The sequence below is a fragment of the Thamnophis sirtalis genome, unplaced genomic scaffold, assembly GCF_051295495.1.
Source record: "Thamnophis sirtalis isolate CommonGarterSnake01/CBP01778 unplaced genomic scaffold, rThaSir2_p1.2 scaffold_14, whole genome shotgun sequence".
NCBI lineage: Eukaryota > Metazoa > Chordata > Lepidosauria > Squamata > Natricidae > Thamnophis > Thamnophis sirtalis.
This window is the reverse complement of record NW_028261394.1, coordinates 36,525,353-36,546,970: the sequence shown is the minus strand read 5'-3', so window position 1 is coordinate 36,546,970 and position 21,618 is coordinate 36,525,353. Positions and strand designations below refer to the sequence as shown.

The 21,618-nt window shown below is 44.0% G+C and overlaps 2 protein-coding genes across 2 annotated transcripts; one reads left to right on the top strand and one right to left on the bottom strand.

Annotated features, from left to right (window-relative positions):
• Nucleotides 1–1,042: 1,042 nt before the first annotated feature.
• On the bottom strand, nt 1,043–9,796 carry CTRL (chymotrypsin like). The gene is made up of 7 exons (XM_087728598.1): nt 9,714–9,796; nt 7,831–7,934; nt 6,069–6,148; nt 5,243–5,324; nt 3,328–3,508; nt 3,048–3,181; nt 1,043–1,393 (listed from the first exon to the last, which is right to left on the bottom strand). The coding sequence occupies exons 1-7, from the start codon at nt 9,766–9,768 to the stop codon at nt 1,232–1,234; spliced, it is 798 nt and encodes a 265-aa protein (XP_087584724.1). The 5' UTR covers nt 9,769–9,796; the 3' UTR covers nt 1,043–1,231.
• A 2,084-nt stretch (nt 9,797–11,880) lies between these two features.
• Nucleotides 11,881–12,903, top strand: LOC148042782 (leukotriene B4 receptor 1-like). Its single transcript, XM_087728763.1, has one exon. The coding sequence runs from the start codon at nt 11,917–11,919 to the stop codon at nt 12,901–12,903; it is 987 nt and encodes a 328-aa protein (XP_087584889.1). The 5' UTR covers nt 11,881–11,916.
• Nucleotides 12,904–21,618: the final 8,715 nt, after the last annotated feature.

The window sequence follows — 21,618 nt, the reverse complement described above, 5'->3', positions numbered from 1 at the left end:
CTAGAAGTTGAAGTCCACTAGTCTTAAAGTTGAGGGAGTTGGATAGCCCTGCATTCCAGTGTCCTTTGGAAATCCTCCAAGGTAGGAATTAAGCAATTTTAGTCCGATACTTCTTCCTGTCACCATAACATCCAATTTGTCAAAAATAATTGTTTCTAGAAACTCCCTTACCACTTTTTCATAGATCAGCGACTTCCCTTCCCTACTTTGTTTCTCCCAAGTATTCATTACCTGTGATTTTTGTCTTTGGTGCCTTTTGGGGTTATTATTATTTTTTTTTTACACAATGGAATCTCTACTTTTTTAGAGGGCGATTTGATGCATGACAGTTAACCTGTAATGTTGAAATTAGTGTATGGAATTATTTATTTTGTGTATTCAGTCTATTTTTTAAAATTTGGAACTGTAACCTTTTTATTCAGTAAAATGTTGATCCTCACCGAGTAGTGAAGGATGGTTTATTTTATTTTATTTTATTTTATTGGTGGGGTATGGTTGTAATGTATGGCTGTGAAAGTTGGACCATAAGGAAGGCTGAGCGCCTAAGAATGGAGGCCTTTGAATTATGGTGCTGGAGAAGACTCCTGCGAGTCCCTTGGCCTGCAAAGTGATCAAACTGGTCAGTCCTAGAGGAGATCAACCCTGATTGCTCTTTAGAAGGCCAGATCCTGAAGATGAAACTCAAGTACTTTGGCCATCTAATGAGAAGGAAGGACTCACTGGAGAAGAGCTTCATGCTGGGAAAGATTGAGGGCAAAAGAAGACGGGGATGACAGAGAATGAGGTGGCTGGATGGAGTCACTGAAGATCTGGAGGAACATCCATGGGGTTGCGATGGGTCGTACACAACTTTGCAACTAGCAGCAACAACAATGGTTAAAATACATGCTCTAATGAATGGAAGGCTTTTTCAGGTGAGGCCCTGAACTCAAGTTAGTGGATGAGGATAAAAACAGTTGTTTGAAAGTGATTATAGATAATATTCGTTCCTATATTCAATATTTTCCCCCCCTAAACTTTGAAAGAGGTAAGGCTGGAACTGTTGCCGGCTTTTATGACTTTTAATATTGAGGTATCTTCTAATCAAAAAATTTTGAATATTTTTTTCTTTGAAATGAAAACTGACGTGTTTTTTCCCCAGATTTCAGTTGCAAGAATGTACGTTGATATATTTTCTACATTGGGGGGAGTCCCAGTGAGAGCGTTTGTCTTGTGTCTCCCAGGTGTGTCATCAGTGAGTGGCTACTACTTGGTCAATCCAGTTGCGGAATTTGGAGACTCGGGCATAGACAGCAGGAATAGAGACGTTGCAGCTGGAGTTTCCCCAGGAGACGATCCCAACCAGATACCAAGTTGGGCCGTTCTGGCATACCAGAGGGCCACCAGAATCACCCTAAAAGGAAAGAAAAGCAAATGCTTTTAAGAAAAATCTTTTTTTTTTAGCCTGGAGCCAGAAAAATTAGCCAATTTGGAGCCCAATTTGTCCCAAAGGTGCTTTTTCAAAAGGCGACTGGGCGGTGTCTTGGTTTTCCCTTGAAGACGTTTCACTTCTCATCCAAGAAGCTTCTTCAGTTCTTCCGTCAGAAGTGAAGAAGCTTCTTGGAGGAGAAACAAAAGGTCTTCAAAGAAAAAAGAAAGGAAGTCCAGCTTTTGAAAAAGCACCTTTGGGACAACCATGACCTGGGTGACAGAATCTCCAAAGACAGCCCAATATGTACTTGAATAACAGGTCTTTGGGGAAATCAAGGATTACAAGCTAGCCTGAAAAACTGAACTAGCAGCCTGGACGAAGACAGCAGTGGTCAACCATTTTTGTTGGGCTGTCAAGAAGATCACATAGTCATGTCCTTGATGCCACCAAGAGCTGACCTCAACCCAAAGGAGATTAATTTGACCTTAAAAAGCCCTTGGAAGCTCTTCATCAGGCTTCAGATCATGATTGCCACTCTGGTTTCCTTTATAATACAACAGCAGAGTTGGAAGCAGTGGTGGGTTTCAAAAATTGTTCGAACTTACTCTGTGGGTGTGGCCTCCTTTGTGGGAGTGGCTTGCTGCCCATGTGGCTGGATGGGAGTGGCTTGCCACCCATGTGACCAGATGGGCGTGGCTTGCCACCCATGTGACCGGATATGAAGATGCCAATGACACTTGTCAGAACCACCTTAAATTACCTCACACACAGCACTGGCATGCATAAGAATAGGATGTAAACTTGTTTTTTAAAAGGCATCTTTGGTTTGCGTTAAAACAACTTCAACACACGCAATGTTCTGATTGCACCACAAACGCAGTAGTCATCCTCACCTTTCTCAGAGGCCCTGAGTTTTATAAATATGAGCATGATAGTGGAGAATAATATCCAATGACCAAGGGTGGGTTTCAAATTTTTTTGGAACCTCTTCTGTAGGTGTGGCCTGCTTTCCGGGTCCACTGGTGGAACCTCTTCTAACCGGTTCGGTAGATTTGACGAACCGGTTCTACCGAATAGGTGTGAACTGATAGGAACCCACCTCTGGTTGGAAGGGACCTTGGAGGTCTTCTAGTCCAACCCCCTGCCTAGGCAGGAAACCTTACACTGTTTCAGACAAATGGCTATCCAACCTCTTCTTAAAGACTTCCAGTGTTGGGGCATTCACAACTGGGGGCAAGCTGTTCCACCGATAGTGGATAGAACCTTTGAGTGAGTGGAACTCTTAAGGCCTCCTCCAGTAGGGCCAAAGGTATGAAACACTTAAAGTATATTACTGGGTGCATTTCTCTACCTTACCAAAATAAGTCCATGGCTGGATACAAAGAACCTCTCTCACAGTTCAATACGCTGCAGAGGTGGTATTCAGTCAGTTCTCTCCGGTTCAGGCAAATCGCTAGTTGCGGCTGCGGGAGATTCCACCCACCCACCCTGATGTAATCCACGAGCACTGCGCATGTGGAGAAGGAGGTGTGCATGCACAGACGCGGCGCATGCGAGCTCACATTTGCGATCTGGTAGGGAAGGTACATGAATCCCACCACTGCCTTGATAAAACCCTTTTTATAGAGAAACTTACGTGGCAAGACGAGGAACCGGCTCCACCCGCACAGATCATAGAACTGGTGATAGGCCTGTAATGTTTTTCCTGGCATTCGTTTACTGGCACCAAGGGAAGAACAACTTGCTGCAATATGACTGCAGATTCATATGCTGGCAGAAAGAAAGAAAGAAAAAAAAATGGTGTAAGAGGAAGCAACCAGCTGGAATTGTCGGACTGAATGAAAGAAGGCAGGCTGGTGTCTTCGCTTTCTCGCTTGGGTTTTCTCAGCCCGCTTGATTCCCAAAGGGCCACTTACAAGTCAGTTTGTCCCGTCCCCAACCAGATGTGACACACTTTAAATCTGGGGAGAAAAGTTCTGTGGGAGAAGCGAGGCAGACCGGAGATACGTAGTCGTTCAGCTCCACTGGAGTAGACAGCTTCAATAGAGCGAGGTCATTATCTATATTGTAAGAATCCCAGTCAGGGTGGGTGATTACCTGAAAAACATCCGGGTTGATTGATTGATTTAGTTTATTTTAGTTTATTTGCCGCCCTTCTCCGGGAGGGACTCAGGGCGGCAAACAACTCGAAAGGGGAAAAGGGGATACAAACACAATACACGTAATTAAAATACACAAGAGTCATACAGCCATACAAGTCGAGAGGGGAGGGGAACTCATCAACCCCAGGCCTGCTGGCACAGCCAGGTTTTGACAGCTTTCCAGAAGGCCTGGAGAGAGGTGAGCGTCCGAGTCTCGGTGGGGAGTTCATTCCAAAGGGCCGGAGCTGCTACAGAGAAGGCCCTCCCCCGGGTGGTAGCCAGATGGCATTGGCTGGTAGACGGAACCCGGAGGAGGCCAACCCTGTGTGATCTAACGGGTCTATGGGAGGTAATTGGCAGCAGGCGGTCTCTCAAGTACCCAGGTCCAATACCATGAAGGGCTTTATAAGTTACGACTAGCACTTTGAAGCGTATCCAGAGACCGATTGGTAGCCAGTGCAGCTCGCGGTGGATAGGTGTAACGTGGATGTACCGAGGTGCACCCACAATCGCTCGTGCGGCTGCATTCTGGACGAGTTGTAGTCCAGGTTGGAGGAAGAAACCTTAAAAAATCATAGTCTCTGCTTGATTTTAAGATCTTAGAAGTCCATCGCTCCCTGCTAGGCCCTTGAGAGCTTTTCCCATCCCAAAACCAAGATGATCAACAATACGATTATGCAAGATTGATAACTGCTGGTATTTCTGAATGGAAATACTGGGGTTTCTCCATATCATCTTTAGCTCTTAAATCTAAAATCACAGATTGTGTGAGGGATACAATGAGGGATGCAATCAAGATCAAGTGAGCTACTAATACCACTCTATAAAGCCCTAGTAAGACCATACCTAGAGCACTGCCTCCACTTTTCATCATCACACTATACAAAAGATGTTGAGACTCTAGAATGAGTGCAGAGAACAGCAACCAGGATGATTAGGGGACTGGAGACTAAAACATATGAAGAACGGTTGCAGGAACTGGGCATGGCTAGGTTAGTGAAGAGAAGGACCAGGGAAGACATGATAGCAGTCTTCCAATTTTTGAGAGGCTGCCAGAGAGAGGAGGAGGGTCAAGCTATTTTCCAAAGCACCTGAAGGCCGGACAAGGAATAATGGATGGAAACTGACCAAGGAGAGATTCAACCTAGAAATTAGGGGAAACTTTCTGACAATGAGAACAGTCAACCAATGGAACAGAAGTTGCCCTTGGAAGTTGTGGGAACTTCATCACTTGAGGCTTTCAAGAAGAGATTGGACTTCCATTGGCTAGAAATGGTGTAGGGTCTCCTGCTTGACTGGAGGGGTGGGATTGGAGTAGATGACCTACTGGGTCCCTTCCAACTCTGTTAATCTAAGTGCTATCTTTTCCTTTGTTAAGATTTGTTAATTATTTCTCTAAAGGGAAATAATTAAGTAGTGAACCAATTAGGCCAACAAACCATGTCTTAGCAGAACTGTCTGTCATGACATCCACAACTGTGGGGCTGCATTGCCCTGTGGGATGAGCTTCAATAAAATAATTTTAAATGGTTTCCATTATAAACCGCGTAGGATTACTAGCTGATTGGGAAGTGGGACAAATAAAAAAGTAAAGATGGTGATCTTACTTCTATCCCCGATGCCTAAATGTGCTTTCCTTGCATGATGCACTCTTTGGTCATTTGGACATGGTCCCAAATAAGACACTCACCTCGATTATGGATCGCGATTGGACTGGCGCAGTATCATCCAATCTGTTTTGCATTCCAAAGTAAGCAAAATCTGACCCCGGTCTGGAGAAATAAAAACACAACTCATGTCTAATGTGCTATTGTGACATTTTTCTCTCTGATGCATACATGCAGCTAAACTGAACATTGAGGCATACTGTAAATCAATGCTTTAGTGCTGGGCATGAAAGAAATAAGGAAGGGTAGGGTAGGATAGGATAGGATAGAAAATGGAACAGAATAGAAAATAGAACAGAAATAGAATAGAATAGCATAGAAATCGAACAGGAATGGAATGGAGTAGAAAGAAATAGAAATAAAATTAGGAACAGAATAGAATAAATAAAAAAGTAGGAATAGAATAGTAGAGTAGAATAGAATTATTTATTGGCCAAATGTGATCAGACATAGAAGGAATTTACTTCCAATGCAAAAGCTCTCAGTATTCACACGTAAAACAACAAAGTTATAGATCATAGATCATAAATAGGCTATCAAAAATAAATAGCCCCTACCAATATTCAGATTCTTGAATCTCACATCATTTTGTTGATTCAGTAGTTCAGAAAGGGAGAGAATAGTTTGGAGATGCAGGTGGGAAAAGAGATGGTTAAATCAGATCAGGCCTTTTGATGGACAGAGCTCAAAGGCGAGAATTCTCTTTCACGTTTATGGGAGGCAGGGGTGTCCCCGGGAACTAAGACTTGGGGATTTTTAACTCTCAGCCTCTGATGATCCCAAGTAAGGATGAAACTGGTAACACGGTGCCTCTAGGACAGTGATCAATATAAGAAGAACATTACTTACTGCACAGTGCAGTGAGCAGCAGTAATAACCCAGTTTTCATTGATCAGGGAACCGCCACAAAAATGGTGACGTGAGCTAGTCTAGAGAAAGAAAAAAATATATCAAAATAGCACAGATTTGGAACGCACGAAAGATAAAATGCATCAAGAAAACAGAATGTTGAGCAACTTTATGCTCCTAATTTTTCCTTTGCTTCCCCTTTCATTTTTTTGAGGATATGAAATAAACAGATCAAGGGGGGGAAAACAATCTATAGTTCACCTTTTCCAAGTATAGACATGAATGAATTCAAAAGCCACGTCCTATTGGCAATTAATTTCGAGCATTCTTTTCACTTTGGATGCAAAAGTAGCAGCAAATAAACTCTAAATAAATCTGTCTTGAAAAAAAATCGTGCACACTCTTCTACCAGGAATCCAGAAAGAATATACAATACTAAAAGTTGCACGCATATAGTATTAGTTAATTTACAACAAAAAAAAAACATTTGTACAACAGAGAAAGGTAAGTAGTCTTTGATTTTCAAAAAAACAGTTTATTTACATTTTAAAATATCATTTTCATGAATTTTAGGAATTGGGAAAGGTGCAAATAAGTGCCTGCATACATTCTGAAGGTCAGCAAAAATGACATCACATTTTTAATTTTTTTTCAGAAATACACTACTGTGTTGTTAACGGCAACAAAATTTTAGTCACTTTTTCTGGGGCAGCTTCAAGTCCACCCTACCCTATTCTCAACTATGCACTATTATTATGTCTTAAAAGGGTAGCCTTATTATGCCAAACTCTGCTTGTCCAAGTGCTCATTTATTTTTATGAGTAACAGACTTACTAAAAACAGCCAGAGTTTAAACTAGGATTAATAGAGCTGCAGCGTCTTTTTCTCACTTCAAGGATCATTGTGAGAAATATACCTATTTAAGGTAAAGGCAAAAGTTCCCCTTGCACATATGTGCTAATCATTTCTGACTCTAGGGGGCAGTGCTCATCTCCATTTCAAAGCTGAAGAGCCAAAGAGTCCGAAGACGTCTCCGTGGTCATGTGGCCGGCATGACTAAACACTGAAGGCGCATGGAACATTGTTACCTTCTCACCAAAGGTGGTTCCTGTTTTTCTACTTGCATTTTTTACGTGCTTTCGAACTGCTGCTGTGTTTTCCCCAAAATAAGACAGGGTCTTTTGACCCCTAAAATAAGTGCTTGGTCTTATTTACGGGGAATTCTTATTATTTTTGAGGTGCAGGGAGCGGTGAGGATGGTCACCTCATAGGCTGCTGCTGTGTTGCAATATTTTTGGGGAGGGCTTATTTTGGGGAGAGGGCTTATTTGAGCACATGTGCTCAAAAGCCCGATTGGGTTTATTATCCGGGGCGGTCTTATTTTTGGGGAAACAGGGTAGGTTGGCAGAAGCTGGGACAAGTAACGGGCGCTCACTCCGTTACACGGCGCTAGGGATTAAAACATCTGCCACTACCTGGGATTGAACTCTCAATCTTATGAATGTAAGGCAAGTGTCTTCACCATTAGGCCACCACACCACTCTACCCTCTATCATAAACAATGTGCTTTAATTGTGCCCACATGTTGACTCAATTCAACCCGACAACAACTTGGTGCTCCATCCTCTATCTTCTTCCATTCCAGGGTCCTCAGCTTGCCTGCTGTGCCTAAAATGCAGTTCAGCATCTTGGATATAAGGACAATAGTACTTATCCCCACCACCACTATTGAGCTACCAGTGACCATGGTTGATGTCCTTACCTGCAGCGAGACTTGCCAGGGCCAAGAATTAGGAATGGCATCCACCCCGTTGATAACTCTCGCTGTATATTTCACATCAGGCTTAATGACTGGGATCCCACAGCCTACAAAAAGACAAAGAGGGTCAATCTGATAAGTATCTTAGATCTGGACTGAGTAGCCTTCCATGAAAGGCAAGAAGGTTGTGGAGGCTGGTTCAGATTTGTTCGTTCGCTGCTTATTCTTGACAAGCTCAGGGAAACCAGAAGCTACAAACAACTGGTTGGCTGTTACACTTTAGGCTACAGAATGGAGGCATTTTAAATTATCAAGTTGAGAAAGCCATAATTGGCCCTTGAGTGATACATGTGGCAGGGCCCACATTCTGAAATTTTCCTGGACAAAGTAGGGCCAAAGTAAATTTGATGTAACTCCGCTTGAATGCCCATTTCAATCTTCTAAGTCGGTGGTTCCCAAACTTGGCAACTTTAAGACTTGTGGACTTCAACTCCCAGAATTCTCCAGCTAGCTCTTCTGGCTGGAGAACTCTGGGAGTTGAAGTCCACAAGTCTTAAATTTGCCAAGTTTGGGAACCACTGTTCTAAGTGAACTATCCTCAACGTTGCTTTCTATACCTTTTTAATCATGTCCCTCTTTGTCTACATATAGAATGGAATAGAATTCTTTATTGGCCAAGTGGGATTGGACACACAAGGAATTCGTCTTTGGTGCAGATGCTCTCAGTGCACATAAAAAGACAAGATACGTTCGTCCAGAATCATAAGGTACAACGCTTAATGATAGTCATAGTCATAAGCAATCGGAGCAATCAATATCAATATAAATATAAGGCAACAAAGCAACCAAGTTACAGTCCTGCAGTCATCAGCGGGAGGAGATGGGTGGTAGGAACGATGAGAAGACTAATAGTAATAGTGATGCAGCCTTAGTGAATAGTTTGACAGTGGTGAGGGAATCATTTGTTTAGCAGAGTGATGAGGTTCAGGGAAAAACTGTTCTTGTGTCTAGTTGTTCTGGTTTGGAGTGCTCTGTAGCCTCGTTTTGAGGGTAGGAGTTGAAACAATTTATGTCCAGGATGCGAGGGGTCTGTAGATATTTTCACAGCCCTCTTTTTGACTCGTGCAGTACACAGGTCCTCAATGGAAGGCAGGTTGGCAGTAATTGTTTTTTCCTGCAGTTCTAATTATCCTCTGAAGTCTCGGTCTGTCAGAGCCGAGGTGGCGCAGTGGTTAAATGCAGCACTGCAGGCTACTTCAGCTGACTGCAGTTCTGCAGTTCGGCTGTTCAAATCTCACCGGCTCAGGGTTGACACAGCCTTCCCTCCTTCCGACGTGGGTAAAACGAGGACCCAGATTGTTGTTGGGGGCAATGTGCTGACTCTGTAAACCGCTTAGAGAGGGCTGAAAGACCTATGAAGCGGTATGTAAGTCTAACTGCTATTGCTATTCTTGGGTTGCAGAACCGAACCAGTCAGTTATAGAGGTGCAGATGACAGACTCAATAATTCCTCTGTGACATTATATAGCAGAGCAATTTTTGGGAAAAGGGGACTGCTGGAGTTGGAAAGTGAATCCCAAAGAAGGTGACAACAAGCTGCTTTAACTGCCAGAAAACGTCCTTGGCATCATTCACAGTTCCTCTGTGTTCTTCCTTTCCCATCCTGTTGCTCTTCTGTTTTGGTTTTTGCAAGGGAGGACAATTCAACCAAGCAGGTCTGTGAATTTAGCAATGTGTGTTGTGCGCTTGTGTGTAATATGTTGCAAGCAATGAACTTAAGCATGCTCCCCCCACCAGTCCCCATAGGAACTGCATGATCCCTCAGCCGTGATGAAAGAATAGGAAACAACCACCCAACCTAGAAAGGCAACACATGCTTTACTCACCACAGGCAACATCAAGGAGCACTAGGTAAGTAAGAGCCGTCCACAGGAAAGTCATTTTGGCTGCTACTCCCAGGAGGTTTAGGTCCCCGGGTGCTAGGTTTTTATTACTATGAGCCGTGGCGCTTCGCCAGGTGTGGTTGACTTCCCCTCCCCACGTCCTTGGATTGATGATAGCAGGAGCAGACTAAATTTAGCCTTGGTGGCATGGTGCAGGTGCCTTGTCAAGGACGTTTCACCAACAGTGCCACAGAGTTTGCAAACAACACCTGTTTCCCATAACGGTCTTTTTCTTTCAAGCTGAAAGCTCCGTGTTGGCCAGAAAAAACCATTGCTACCAACCTGCCTTCCACTGAGGACCTGTATACTGCATGAGTCAAAAAAAAAAAGGGCTGTGAAAATATTTACAGACCCCTCACATCCTGGACTTAAATTGTTTCAACTCCTACCCTCAAAACGACGCTACAGAGCCCGGCACACCAAGACAACTTTTTTCCCCCCAAATGTTAGTTTAGTTTAGTTTAGTTTTGGTTTATTTGTATGCTGCCCTTCTCCAGGAGGGACTCAGGGCGGCGAACAACTCAAAGGGGAAAGGGAACATAAACAACAGTACACATAATTAAAATACACGAAAATCACACAGCCATACCAGTCGAGAGGGGAGGGGAACTCATCAACCCCAGGCCTGCCGGCACAGCCAGGTTTTGACGGCTTTCCGGAAGGCCTGGAGAGAGGTGAGGGTCCGGATCTCTGCGGGGAGTTCATTCCAAAGGGCCGGAGCTGCTACAGAGAAGGCCCTCCCCCGGGTAGTAGCCAGATGGCATTGGCTGGTAGACGGAACCCGGAGGAGGCCGACCCTGTGCGATCTGACAGGTCTTTGGGAGGTAATTGGCAGCAGGCGGTCTCTCAAGTACCCAGGTCCAATACCATGAAGGGCTTTATAAGTTACGACTAGCACTTTGAAGCGTATCCGGAGACCGATCGGTAGCCAGTGCAGCTCGCGGAGGATAGGTGTAACGTGGGTGTACCGAGGTGCACCCACAATCGCTCGCGTGGCTGCATTCTGGACGAGTTGAAGTCTCCGAATACTCTTCAAAGGCTGCCCCATGTAGAGTGCAAACAACACCTGTTTCTCATAACGGTGAATGCCTTCACTCTGCTAAACAAATAATTCCCTCACCGCAGTCAAACCATTGACTAAGGCTGCATTACTATTACAATGTTTCCCCAAAAATAAGACAGGGTTTTATTTTCTTTTGACCCCCAAAATAAGTGCTTGGTCTTATTTTCAGGGAGGTCTTGTTATTTTTGAGGTGCAGGAGGGAGCGAGGGTGGTCACCTCATGGCTGCTGCTGTGTTGCGATATTTTCGGGGGAGGGTTTATTTTAGTCCATGTGCTCAAAAGCCCAATTGGGCTTATTATCCGGGGAGGTCTTATTTTGGGGAAAACAGGGTCCTATCACTCATCTCCCATTTATGACTGCATGACTGTAACTTTATTGATTGTTTCCTAGTATGATTTGATTACTTATTTGTACCCTATGACTATCATTAAGTGTTTTACCTTATGATTTGCGATGAATGTATCTTTTATTTTATGTACACTGAGAGCATAAGCACCAAAGACAATTCCATGCGTGTCCAATTATGCTTGGCCAATACAGAAATCTATTCTATTCTATTCTCTATATTCTATTCTATTCTATTCTACCATTTGTAGAGTTTCAGACTTAGGCTAATCACCACTGTCTTCTTTTCACCCAACCATTTCTACAGCCTTTCCCATGGGGTCTCCTTAACGTCTTATCACCCTTTCTCCAGGAAGTCTGGAGCCACTAACTGGGGGGCCCTTTCTGGGAACACTGTGCGTTGTTGCCTGTGATGTAGCTCCATACTATAGACCTGTTTTCCTGGCAATGCCACTGCAGACGTCAAAACAAAACTGTTACTCAACCTGGTAGGAATTGGGCCATAGGCAAGAATTCTCTGAAAGGAAGTGGACTGGAGAAAGCCTCTCTCTTTCTCTGTTGCAGAACCAATCAGGATGTCCCAGTCTGAGTAAAAAAAAAACTGACACTCTTTTTAAAAGAAACTGGCCCATGCCAAAGAGATCTTCCTCTTCTTGGGGATCTCATTGACACTGTGGGACTCCTGTGCATTTGTCCTGGAGCTGTTTTGCCTTCAGACAAGATTATATGGACCCAGGATGTCCCTTCATGCCACAGGGACACCAACCAACCAGATTATGGAAGGCCCAGAGGCTAAAGTGATTCCAATTGTGTTCCTGACGATGTGCTTCCTAATTGGGATCCCTGGCAATGGTCTCGTGATCTGGACCATCCTTTCCAAATTCCCCCAGCGCTCATTCACCATTGCCCTCATCCTGAACTTAGCGGTGGCCGACTTACTGGCTATACTGACGGTGCCTTTCTGGACGTACTATTTTGCCAAAAGCTGGGTTTTTGGGGACTTCATGTGCCGGTTCCTCATGTACCTTGTGTATTTGACCGTCTACACCAGCATCTTCTCCATCACCTTAATGAGCCTCCACCGCTTTGCTGCAGTGATCCTGCCACTCGCTTCCCAAAGATGGCGGAAGCCGACGGAGGTGCATGCAATCATGCTAGCCATTTGGTTGCTAGCGGGAGCTCTCTCCTGCCCATGCTTGATATTCTCATCCAAAGAGATGCCCAGAGGGAAGTGCACGGATGAATTTTACAACTCTGACAACCAGCACATTGCGGTTGATGTCGTGGAGACCCTGTTTGGCTTTGTGATCCCTTTTGCTGTGTTGGCAGTCTGTTACACTTACGTGGCGAGGAAGATTCGGACTCTGAAAAACCACAAGAAAATGAAAACCGGGAAGCTGATTGCTGCAGTCGTTGGAGCCTTCTTTGTTTGCTGGCTTCCTTACCACGTCTTAAACCTCATTACCGTCTCGGCATTGTTGTTGAAGCATGCCAAGCCCGAGGTCAGCCAGAACTTACTCAAGTCCATGAAAATTTTAACCAACGTTCATGGTGCGGTGGCCTTTTCCAGCAGCTGCATCAACCCTATTCTCTACGCCTTCGCAGCACGGAGTTTCCGCGGAGGGCTACGCGAGACAAATTTTGCAAAACTGTTCGAAAAACTGCGCAATGACACTGAGGAAAAATTAACAAAGGACAATACCGCTTCCATGCAGACTCTGTAGTTTGAGAAGAACCGAGAGCAAATCAGATAGCAAAACTCTTTATTTTCAGAGTGGAATGTAATTGTTGCATCTAGAAAGAACTATAGGGGAAGATTTCAGATAAAAGATTTTAGAGGATATAGAGAAACTGAGGTGAGAACAAAAGTCTTCAGAGAATTATTTTAGTTGGAAATATTGATAATTCCATGATGGCAATTTGGGGATTTTCTCCTGTGTGACTTGTTCAATTATTACTGTTTCATTTGTTTTTCCCAAGTAGTTATATTGCTCTACTCCTCTCCTCAGACCAGTCATACAGAAGGAATTAGTAATGTTTGCTTCTTATTGCTTATTGTATCCAGGTCTAAATTAACTATAGTTAGACCTTATTGGAATTTAAAAAGACACACAAGCATTAAACTTTAATTCATGATCCTGACTTATCTGCTTAATTAAGCTTGAATTAAGTTCTGACATCCATAAGAAAAGGTACCATGTTTTCCCCAAAATAAGACAGGGTCTTATTTTCATTCAATCCTTAAAATAAGCACTTGGCCTTATTTTTGGGGAGGTCTTAATATTTTTCAGGTACAGGAAGCAGCAAATGTGGTCACAATATTTTCTGGAGGGCTTATTTTTTGGGAAGGTTTATTTTAGCACATGCGCTCAAAAGCCCGATTGGGCTTATTATCTGGGGAGGTCTTATTTTAGGGGAAACAGGGAATTTTTAAATGGAAATACTGAAGTAAAACCTTCTAATCTTACTTCAAGGGTGTACCAATGAAAAGTTGAAGGAGAAACACATGGTTTTTCCCTTCCTGCTAAATCATGGATTATTTTTCCAGGGTTTGCCACCGTTAGCTGAATCATGCAATTTATTAAGTCCTGACGGTTGCTATACCAATCCCAAACCAAATTATAGTTTAGTGCAATGTATGAATTTCTTCAGTGGCTCAAACCATATTTTAATGTTGGACAGATCAAAGTGAGGTGAAGCACCTCCATGCCTTTGTTAAATTTCCCTTGAGTGGGAATATTACCACCAGAAAAGAATTTGATAAGGATTTGATAAGACACTTCCTGAAAATGTATGTTTTGTGGTCAAATTTCCTACTTTAGTTCGGCAATGCATCACTTCCTGTTGTGATTTCAAAAATTACACAGCAAGAATCTCTTTTTCTTGTTGGTGTTTTGGGGAACAGTGGGGGGTTAATAGAGAGGACTGACTCCTAGTTTTCTCGATGTTAATAGTTTCTGGAAACAAATCCCATTTCACTAAGTCTTTAAAATAGTTAATTAAAACATCTCGAGCCCAGTTCCAACTGCTGTTTGCTTTCTTCCTGCTTCTGAAGACAATTGATGCTCAGTATTTTATTTATGAGGGGTGCATTGTTTATTTATGAGCCAAGGTGGCGCAGTGGTTAAATGCAGCACTGCAGGCTGACTGCTAGATCAGCAGTTCAGCGGTTCAAATCTCACCGGCTCAGGGTTGACTCAGCCTTCCATCCTTCCGAGGTGGGTAAAATGAGGACCCAGATTTTGGGGGCAATATGCTGACTCTCTGTAAACCGCTTAGAGAGGCCTGAAAGGCCTATGAAGCGGTATATAAGTCTACTGCTATTGCTATTGCTATTGCTATTCTGTATTGTTTATTTATTCTGAAGGGATGTGGTGGCTCAGTGGCTAAGAACCTGAGCTTGTTGATCAGAAAGGTCAGCGTAATGGAGTGAGCTCCTGTTACTTGTCCCTAGTTTCTGCCAATCTAGCTGTTCAAAAGCATGTAAAAATGCAAGTAGAAAAACAGGAACCATCTTTGGTGGGAAGAAAACAGTGTTCCATGCGCCTTCAGGATTAAGTCATGCCAGTCACATGACAATGGAGATGTCTTCGGGCAGCACTGGTTCTTTGGCTTTGAAACGGAGATGAGCACCACCCTCTAGAGTCGGGAACGACTAGCACATATGTGCGAGGGGAGCCTTTACCTTTACCTTTATTGTTTATTCTACACAATTCCGCATCACTTGAACAATTAGAAAGAATGGACATAAAAAGCAGCTATTGAGTAACAGTGGGGCTGCAGCTGGCAATTAATAAGTGTCCAGAGTTATTTCCCACACTATATGGTATATTGCAAATATGACTTTGTCCCAGAAAATCCAATTGGCTACTGCGACTGGAAACAGAATGGAAAACAATTCAGTTACTATACGTCTGAAAAATATCTGTGCAAAAATCACATTAAGACTCTTCTGTTAAGCAGTAGGACATTATATCCCTTGGTTGTTTTCTCATAGGCATGTATTTGGCCAGTGGTGGGTTTCAAAAATTGTTCAAACCTACTCTGTGGGTGTGGCCTCCTTTGTGGGAGTTGCTTGCTGCCCATGTGACCGGATGGGAGTGGCTTGCCACCCATGTGACCAGATATGAAGATGCCAACGACACTTGTCAGAACCACCTTAAATTACCTCACACACAGCACTGGCATGCGTAAGAATATGATGTAAACTTGTTTTTTAAAAGGCATCTTTGGTTTGCGTTAAAACATTTTCAACACACGCAATGTTCTGATTGCACCACAAACACAGTAGTCATCCTTACCTTTCACAGAGGCACTGAGTTTTATAAATAGGAGCATGATAGTGTAGAATAATCATATCCAAGGACCAGTGGTGGGTTTCGAAAAATTTTGGAACCTCTTCTGTAGGTGTGGCCTGCTTTCCGGGTCCACTGGTGGAACCTCTTCTAACCGGTTCGGTAGATTTGATGAACCGGTTCTACCGAATAGGTGCGAACTGGTAGGAACCCACCTCTGTATTTGGCCATTAAAGAACACAGAACTAGTCTAGATTAGCCTTTGCTCTGATCCATTATGACAAGGTTCCAAGAAATAGTCCCATAGCAAGCAAAACTCTGAGGCCGATGAATTCCTCAAAGAATAGCTTTATTGGAGTTATCATAGTGACACAAATCTGGTGAAAACCAAGTCTGAAGGTTCCCGTGGTTTTCACCCAATTAAAAGAGAAAGTTTTCCCATAACCCCAATCAGTCACATGGTCCAAACAAGACACTGCCTGGCGACCTCACTCCTCCTTCCTCAGCCCAGGTGTGAGAATGTCCTTGGTTCCCAAGCGAAAGTATTTTATTTTGGCTACAAAACCCCAACTATCTCTAATCCCCCTTCCTTATCCCTCAGCTCCAGTGTGGCAACACTGAAATCGTCAGCGCGATTTCGACCTCGCGGTTTTCTTGACGCGGTTTCCTTGCCGCGGTTTCATCGGCGTGCTTTTGTCGGTGAACCGAAGCCTCCAAGATGGCTCCGGTCAGGTCAGCTTCAAGGTTGACACATTAAGCCACATCTTGTGACTTTCAGAATGTTCATGTACTGTATTGTCATCTCAGTTTAAATCATATATCCTTGACTTCGTGTGCCTATGCTTGTGAAGGCAGAGTTTCAAGTACATCCTAACTCAGTGTGTAGAAAACCTTAGTTCACAAGGAAAGATACCGTTCAGGTCAGTCCGTGACCCGACAAAAGCGCGCTCGACGAAACCGCAGCGACAAAATCATGTCATCAATGTGCCCACAACAGCACGCCCACAACTGTGTGCCGACAGAAGCGCGATTTAAGTTAAGGTAAGGGTTAGGTTTAGGGTTAGGTTCAGGGTTAGGTTCAGGATTAGGGTTAGGGTTAGGTTCCGGGTTAGGGTTAGGTTTAGGTTTAGGGTTAGGGTTAGGTTTAGAGCGTGCTTCTGTCGGTGTGCTGTTGTTGACGCGCTTCTGCGCTCATTCATCGGCACTATTTAGAACTCACAGTTTTGTCGCTGCAGTTTCGTCGGGTGCACTTTTGTCGAGCACGCATTTGTCGGGGAACCCAGGTCAGTCAAAAGAGGCAAAGATGTTTTGTGAACACAGTAACTCTTCCCCCTATTCATAATATTCAAGGTGATGATGGAACAGTGGTGGGATTCAACCAGTGTAACAACCAGTTCGCTGAGACTGCACTTCACCGAGCACGCACTCCGCCCACTCACAATTTGTTTTAAAACAGCTCTTAAACTTATCTTCTACTGCAGCCCCAGTGGGTAAAGCAGTTGAGGCGTGACAATTGCTCTGCTGCGCCCATCAGCTGGGCTTCAAACAAAGGGAATATAGGGCAGACTAGCGCAGGGGCGGTGGGCGGGGTCAACTGATGTCTGGAACTACTGGTTTGTGCAAGCCAGTCCGAACCGGCTGAATCGTCCCCCTGGTTGGGAACTCCCAAGGACTTCTCCTCCCCTCCCCAGTTTGAAAACTGACTCAGTTTGTGACAGTAGGTGTTTGGAAACAAGTATGACGTGTTGTTGAGTATGACTCAGAGAAACTCTTTTACTCTGCATGTCATCGATAAAAAGTGAAGCCTATCTCAAAGGTTTAATATAGTCAGGGCAAAAGCATTACAAGGAGGCTGAAGAAACGTTTCCCAACTCTGCATTATTAACAATTGCAGAAGACTTCCTTTCATGATATTCTTTCTTTCTCTTTCTTTCTTTCACAAGAGTCCCAGATCTGAGAATCAGTGTAGGCTAACGGCAGTTACGAGACTCGCTTCCTGAACTCTGGCAGGTGTTTTCTCACGGATGCCAGAAACGCTATTTATGTTCAACTCTGCCCAGTAAAGACGCAGAATTTCAGCACTGCAGTGCAAAGAACAGGGAGAGATAGTCACCTCTCAAAAAGAGATTTGGATTGTCCATTTCCCTTAAGGCCTGGGGTGATGGTGGTTTGCATGTTAATCTTTTAGTAAGATCTGGACTCGATGCTTTCTTGCCAGTGAAACGTTTTCCAGGATTGTAGCAATACGAGAGGTGGAACTCTCAATCCAAAATACCAGCTATAGGATCTTTTCCCTACTCAATTACATCAGGCCCCAAGCTTTGAACTTACCAATGTGCAGGTTTTATTTTAAGAGATAAAGATATCTCAGGGGTTGCCACAAAGAAGAGTCAAGCTATTCTCCAAAGCATGTGAAAGCAAGACAAGAAGCAACGGGTGGAAACTGATCAAGGAGAGAAGCAACTTAGAACTAAGGAGAAATTTCCTGGCAGTGAGAACAATTAATCCATGCAATAACTTGCCTCCAGAAGTTGCAAATGCTCCAACACTGGAAGTTTTTAAGAAGAATTTGGGCAACCATTTGTCTGAAATGGTGTAGGGCTTCCTGCCTGAGCAGAGGGTTGGACTAGAAGACCTCCAAGGCCCATTTCAATTCTGTTATTCTGTTCTGTTAAAGTTTTCCCCTGTTCAGTCATGTCTGACACTGTGGGACGATGCTCATCTCCGTTTCCTTAGCCAAGGGAGCCAGCGTTGTCCGAATACATTTCTATGGTCATGTGGCCAGCATGACTATACACCGAGGTGAATGCAGTGCTGTTAACTTCCTATCAAAGTGGTACCTATTTATCTACTCGCACATTTGCATGCTTTCGAACTGCTAGGTGGACAGGAACTGGGACAAGTAATGGGACATCACCCTGTTGCGTGATGCTTGGGTCTCGAACCTGAGCTGTCTGCTTTCCAAGCTCACTGTGTTTAATTGTTGAGCCATCATGCCCGCCTTAAGAGTTACAATAAGATAGACAATAACCCAGTGGTGGGATTCAAATAATTTAACAACTGGTTCTCTCTCCAAATGATTTCTTCCAACAACCAGTTCACCAAACTGTTCAGAAACTTAACAACTGGTTCTCCCGAAGCGGTGTGAACTGGCTGAATCCCACCACTGCAATAACCCAAACTAGGTTTATAAAAAATAACTGTAAAGGTAAAAGTTCCCCTCGCACATATGTGCTAGTCGTTCCCAACTCTAGGGGGCGGTGTTCATCTCCGTTTCAAAGCCGAAGAACCAGCGCTGTCCAAAGATGTCTCCGTGGTCATGTGGCCAGCATGACTAAATGCCAAAGGCGCACTGAACACTGTTACCTTCCCACCAAAGGTGGTTCCTCTTTTCTACTTGCATTTTTTACGTGCTAAGTTGGCAGAAGCTGGGACAAGTAATGGGAGCTCACTCCATTATGCGGCGCTAGGGATTCGAACCACTGAACTGCCGACCTTTCTGATCGACAAGCTCAGCTTCTTAGCCTCTGAGCAACTGCATGCCCTTAGAAATAACTTAAAGAGATACAATAACCTACACTGGCATTGTCCCTCCCAATCTCCATTTTGTGTGCAATGATTCCGAGTGACCAACTCAAAGATCTTTCATTGAGTAATTCTGGCAGCTTCAGCCTGGCTAGCTTTTTTTTCTTTGTTTGTTTGTTTGTTTTTAAACAAACTCTGCTTATTTCTATTACTGTTTTCCTTTCTTTGCTGCAGGGAGAAACTTTCCACAATCTCACACCTGTGAAATCTCTAATCAGACTGATTTGTCCTTCCATTCCTCCTCCCGTTGCAGAGCCCGAGGGAAGAGCCTTGGGGGTTGCAGCTGGGCGACGAGACTCCCAAATGGTTGTGCTTGGACTATGACCTTCCCTTGACAGGCAGCAACCTTTGTTGTTGTTGGGGGGGGGGGGGACTAGTATTGTCTGTACTGGCAGATAAGCTCATTTTGGGTGTGTTTTGGGATCTAGAATTTTTGGCTTATCCATGAGTACATTCAGTATCTGGTTTCCCACCATAAAATAACTGTAACGCGCTCTACATGGGGCTGCCCCTGAAGAGTGTTCGAAGACTTCAGTTAGTCCAGAATGCAGCCGCGCGAGCAATTGTGGGTGTACCTAGGGTGTACCTATCCTCCGCAAGCTGCACTGGCTTCCCATTGGTCTCCGGCAGTGGTGGGTTTCAAAAAATTTTGGAACCTACTCTGTGGGTGTGGCCTCCTTTGTGGGAGTGGCTTGCCAGCCATGTGATCTGGTGGGAGTGGCTTGCCGGCCATGTGTTTTCTTCTTTCTTTCTTTCTTTCTTTCTTTCTTTCTTTCTTTCTTTCTTTCTTTCTTTCTTTCTCTCTCTCTCTCTCTCTCTCTCTCTCACACACACACACACACACACACTCTTTCCTTCCTTTTGTCTCTCTGTCCCTTTTTTCTTTTTTTTCTTTTATCTCTCTCTCACTCTTTTTCTTTTTTCTTTTTTTCTTTATTTATTTCTTCCTTTCTTTCTCTCTCTCTCTCCTTCCTTTTGTCTCTCTGTCCCTTTTTTCTTTTATTTCTCTCTCACTCTTTTTCTTTCTTTTTTCTTTTTTTCTTTATTTATTTTTTCCTTTCTTTCTCTCTCTCTCTCTCTCTCTTTCCTTCCTTTTGTCTCTCTGTCCCTTTTTTCTTTTTTTCTTTTATCTCTTTCTCTCACTCTTTCTTTTTTCTTTTTTTCTTTATTTATTTATTCCTTTCTTTCTCTCTCTCTCTCTCTGTGTCAGTCTGTCTGTCTCTGTGTGTCTGTGTGTGTGTGGCAGTGGTGGGTTTCAAAAATTTTTTGGAACCTCTTCTGTAGGTGTGGCCTGCTTTCCAGGTCCACTGGTGGAACCTCTTCTAACCGGTTCGGTAGATTTGACGAACCGGTTCTACCGAATAGGTGCGAACTGGTAGGAACCCACCTCTGGTCTCCGGACACGCTTCAAGGTGCTAGTCGTTACTTTTAAAGCCCTACATGGTATCGGACCTGGCTACCTGAGAGACCGCCTCCTGCCAGTTGCCTCCCAGAGACCTATTAGATCGCACAGATTAGGCCTGCTCCGGATTCCATCTGCTGGTCAATGTCGGCTGGCGACTCCCCGGGGAAGGGCCTTCTCTGTAGCTGCTCCGGCCCTATGGAACAATCTCCCCATTGAGATCCGGACCCTCACTACCCTTCCGGCCTTCCGCAAAGCGACTAAGACCTGGCTGTTCCGGCAGGCCTGGGGCTGTTGATTTATCCAGCCCCATCTTAAGTTATAAATGTTGTCGAATTTTAATGTTGTCTGTATTCTTTGTATGTTCCCCCCCCCACTTCCCTTTTTTACCTGTAAGCCGCCCTGAGTCTTCCGAGATTGGGCGGCATACAAACCAAATAAATACAATACAATACAATACAATAAGATTGTTCTGGTTCTCAACTTTTAAGCCCCTGGTTGATTCAACGGCTTACTGCTCTATAGTAGATAGCACTAGCACAATAGCACTTAGAGTCAAGTGCTCAGAAAGGAACAGGTTCAGAAGAGAAAGGGGGGAAAGCCATCAAAATGAAAGGCCTGCTGACTTCGAGGAAGAAAAATAGCCCTCGACTTACAACAGTTCATTTAATGACCGCTGGAATGGCACTGGGAAACAGTGACTTAATGACCTTTTTTCACACTCACGACTGTTGGACCCCATGGTCTTGTGATCAAAATTCAGATGTTTGGCATTTGACTCATATTTACGACGGTTGCAGGGCCCTGGGGTCACGTTGATCCCCTTTTGCGACCTTCGGACAAGCAAAGTCAATGGGGAAGCCAAGATTCACTTAGCCACCGTGTGACTAGTTTAACAATTGAAGCAATTCACTTAACAACGGTGGCAAGGACGGTCGTAAAATACGGCAAAATGATCAAATGTCTCACTTAGCAACAGCAGTATGGGACTCAATTGAGGTTGTAAGTCGAGAACTGCCGTGTTTCTCTAAAAATAAGACCAGGTCTTATATTATTTTTTACTCCAAAAGACACATTCGGGCTTATTTTCTGGTTAGCTCTTATTTTGGGGGAAATACGGTACTAATTGCATCCGTCTGGCTGATGACCTTAACTGG

Excerpts from the sequence above, each read along its gene's own strand:
- CTRL (XM_087728598.1), bottom strand. The coding sequence starts at position 9,768 with ATGACTTTCCTGTGGACGGCTCTTACTTACCTAGTGCTCCTTGATGTT. Across the intron at positions 6,149-7,830 it reads CCTGGCAAGTCTCGCTGCAG|ACTAGCTCACGTCACCATTT; the intron begins GTAAGGACATCA and ends TTCTTTCTCTAG. Across the intron at positions 3,509-5,242 it reads AATCGCGATCCATAATCGAG|GTAATCACCCACCCTGACTG; the intron begins GTGAGTGTCTTA and ends GATGTTTTTCAG.
- LOC148042782 (XM_087728763.1), top strand. The coding sequence starts at position 11,917 with ATGTCCCTTCATGCCACAGGGACACCAACCAACCAGATTATGGAAGGC.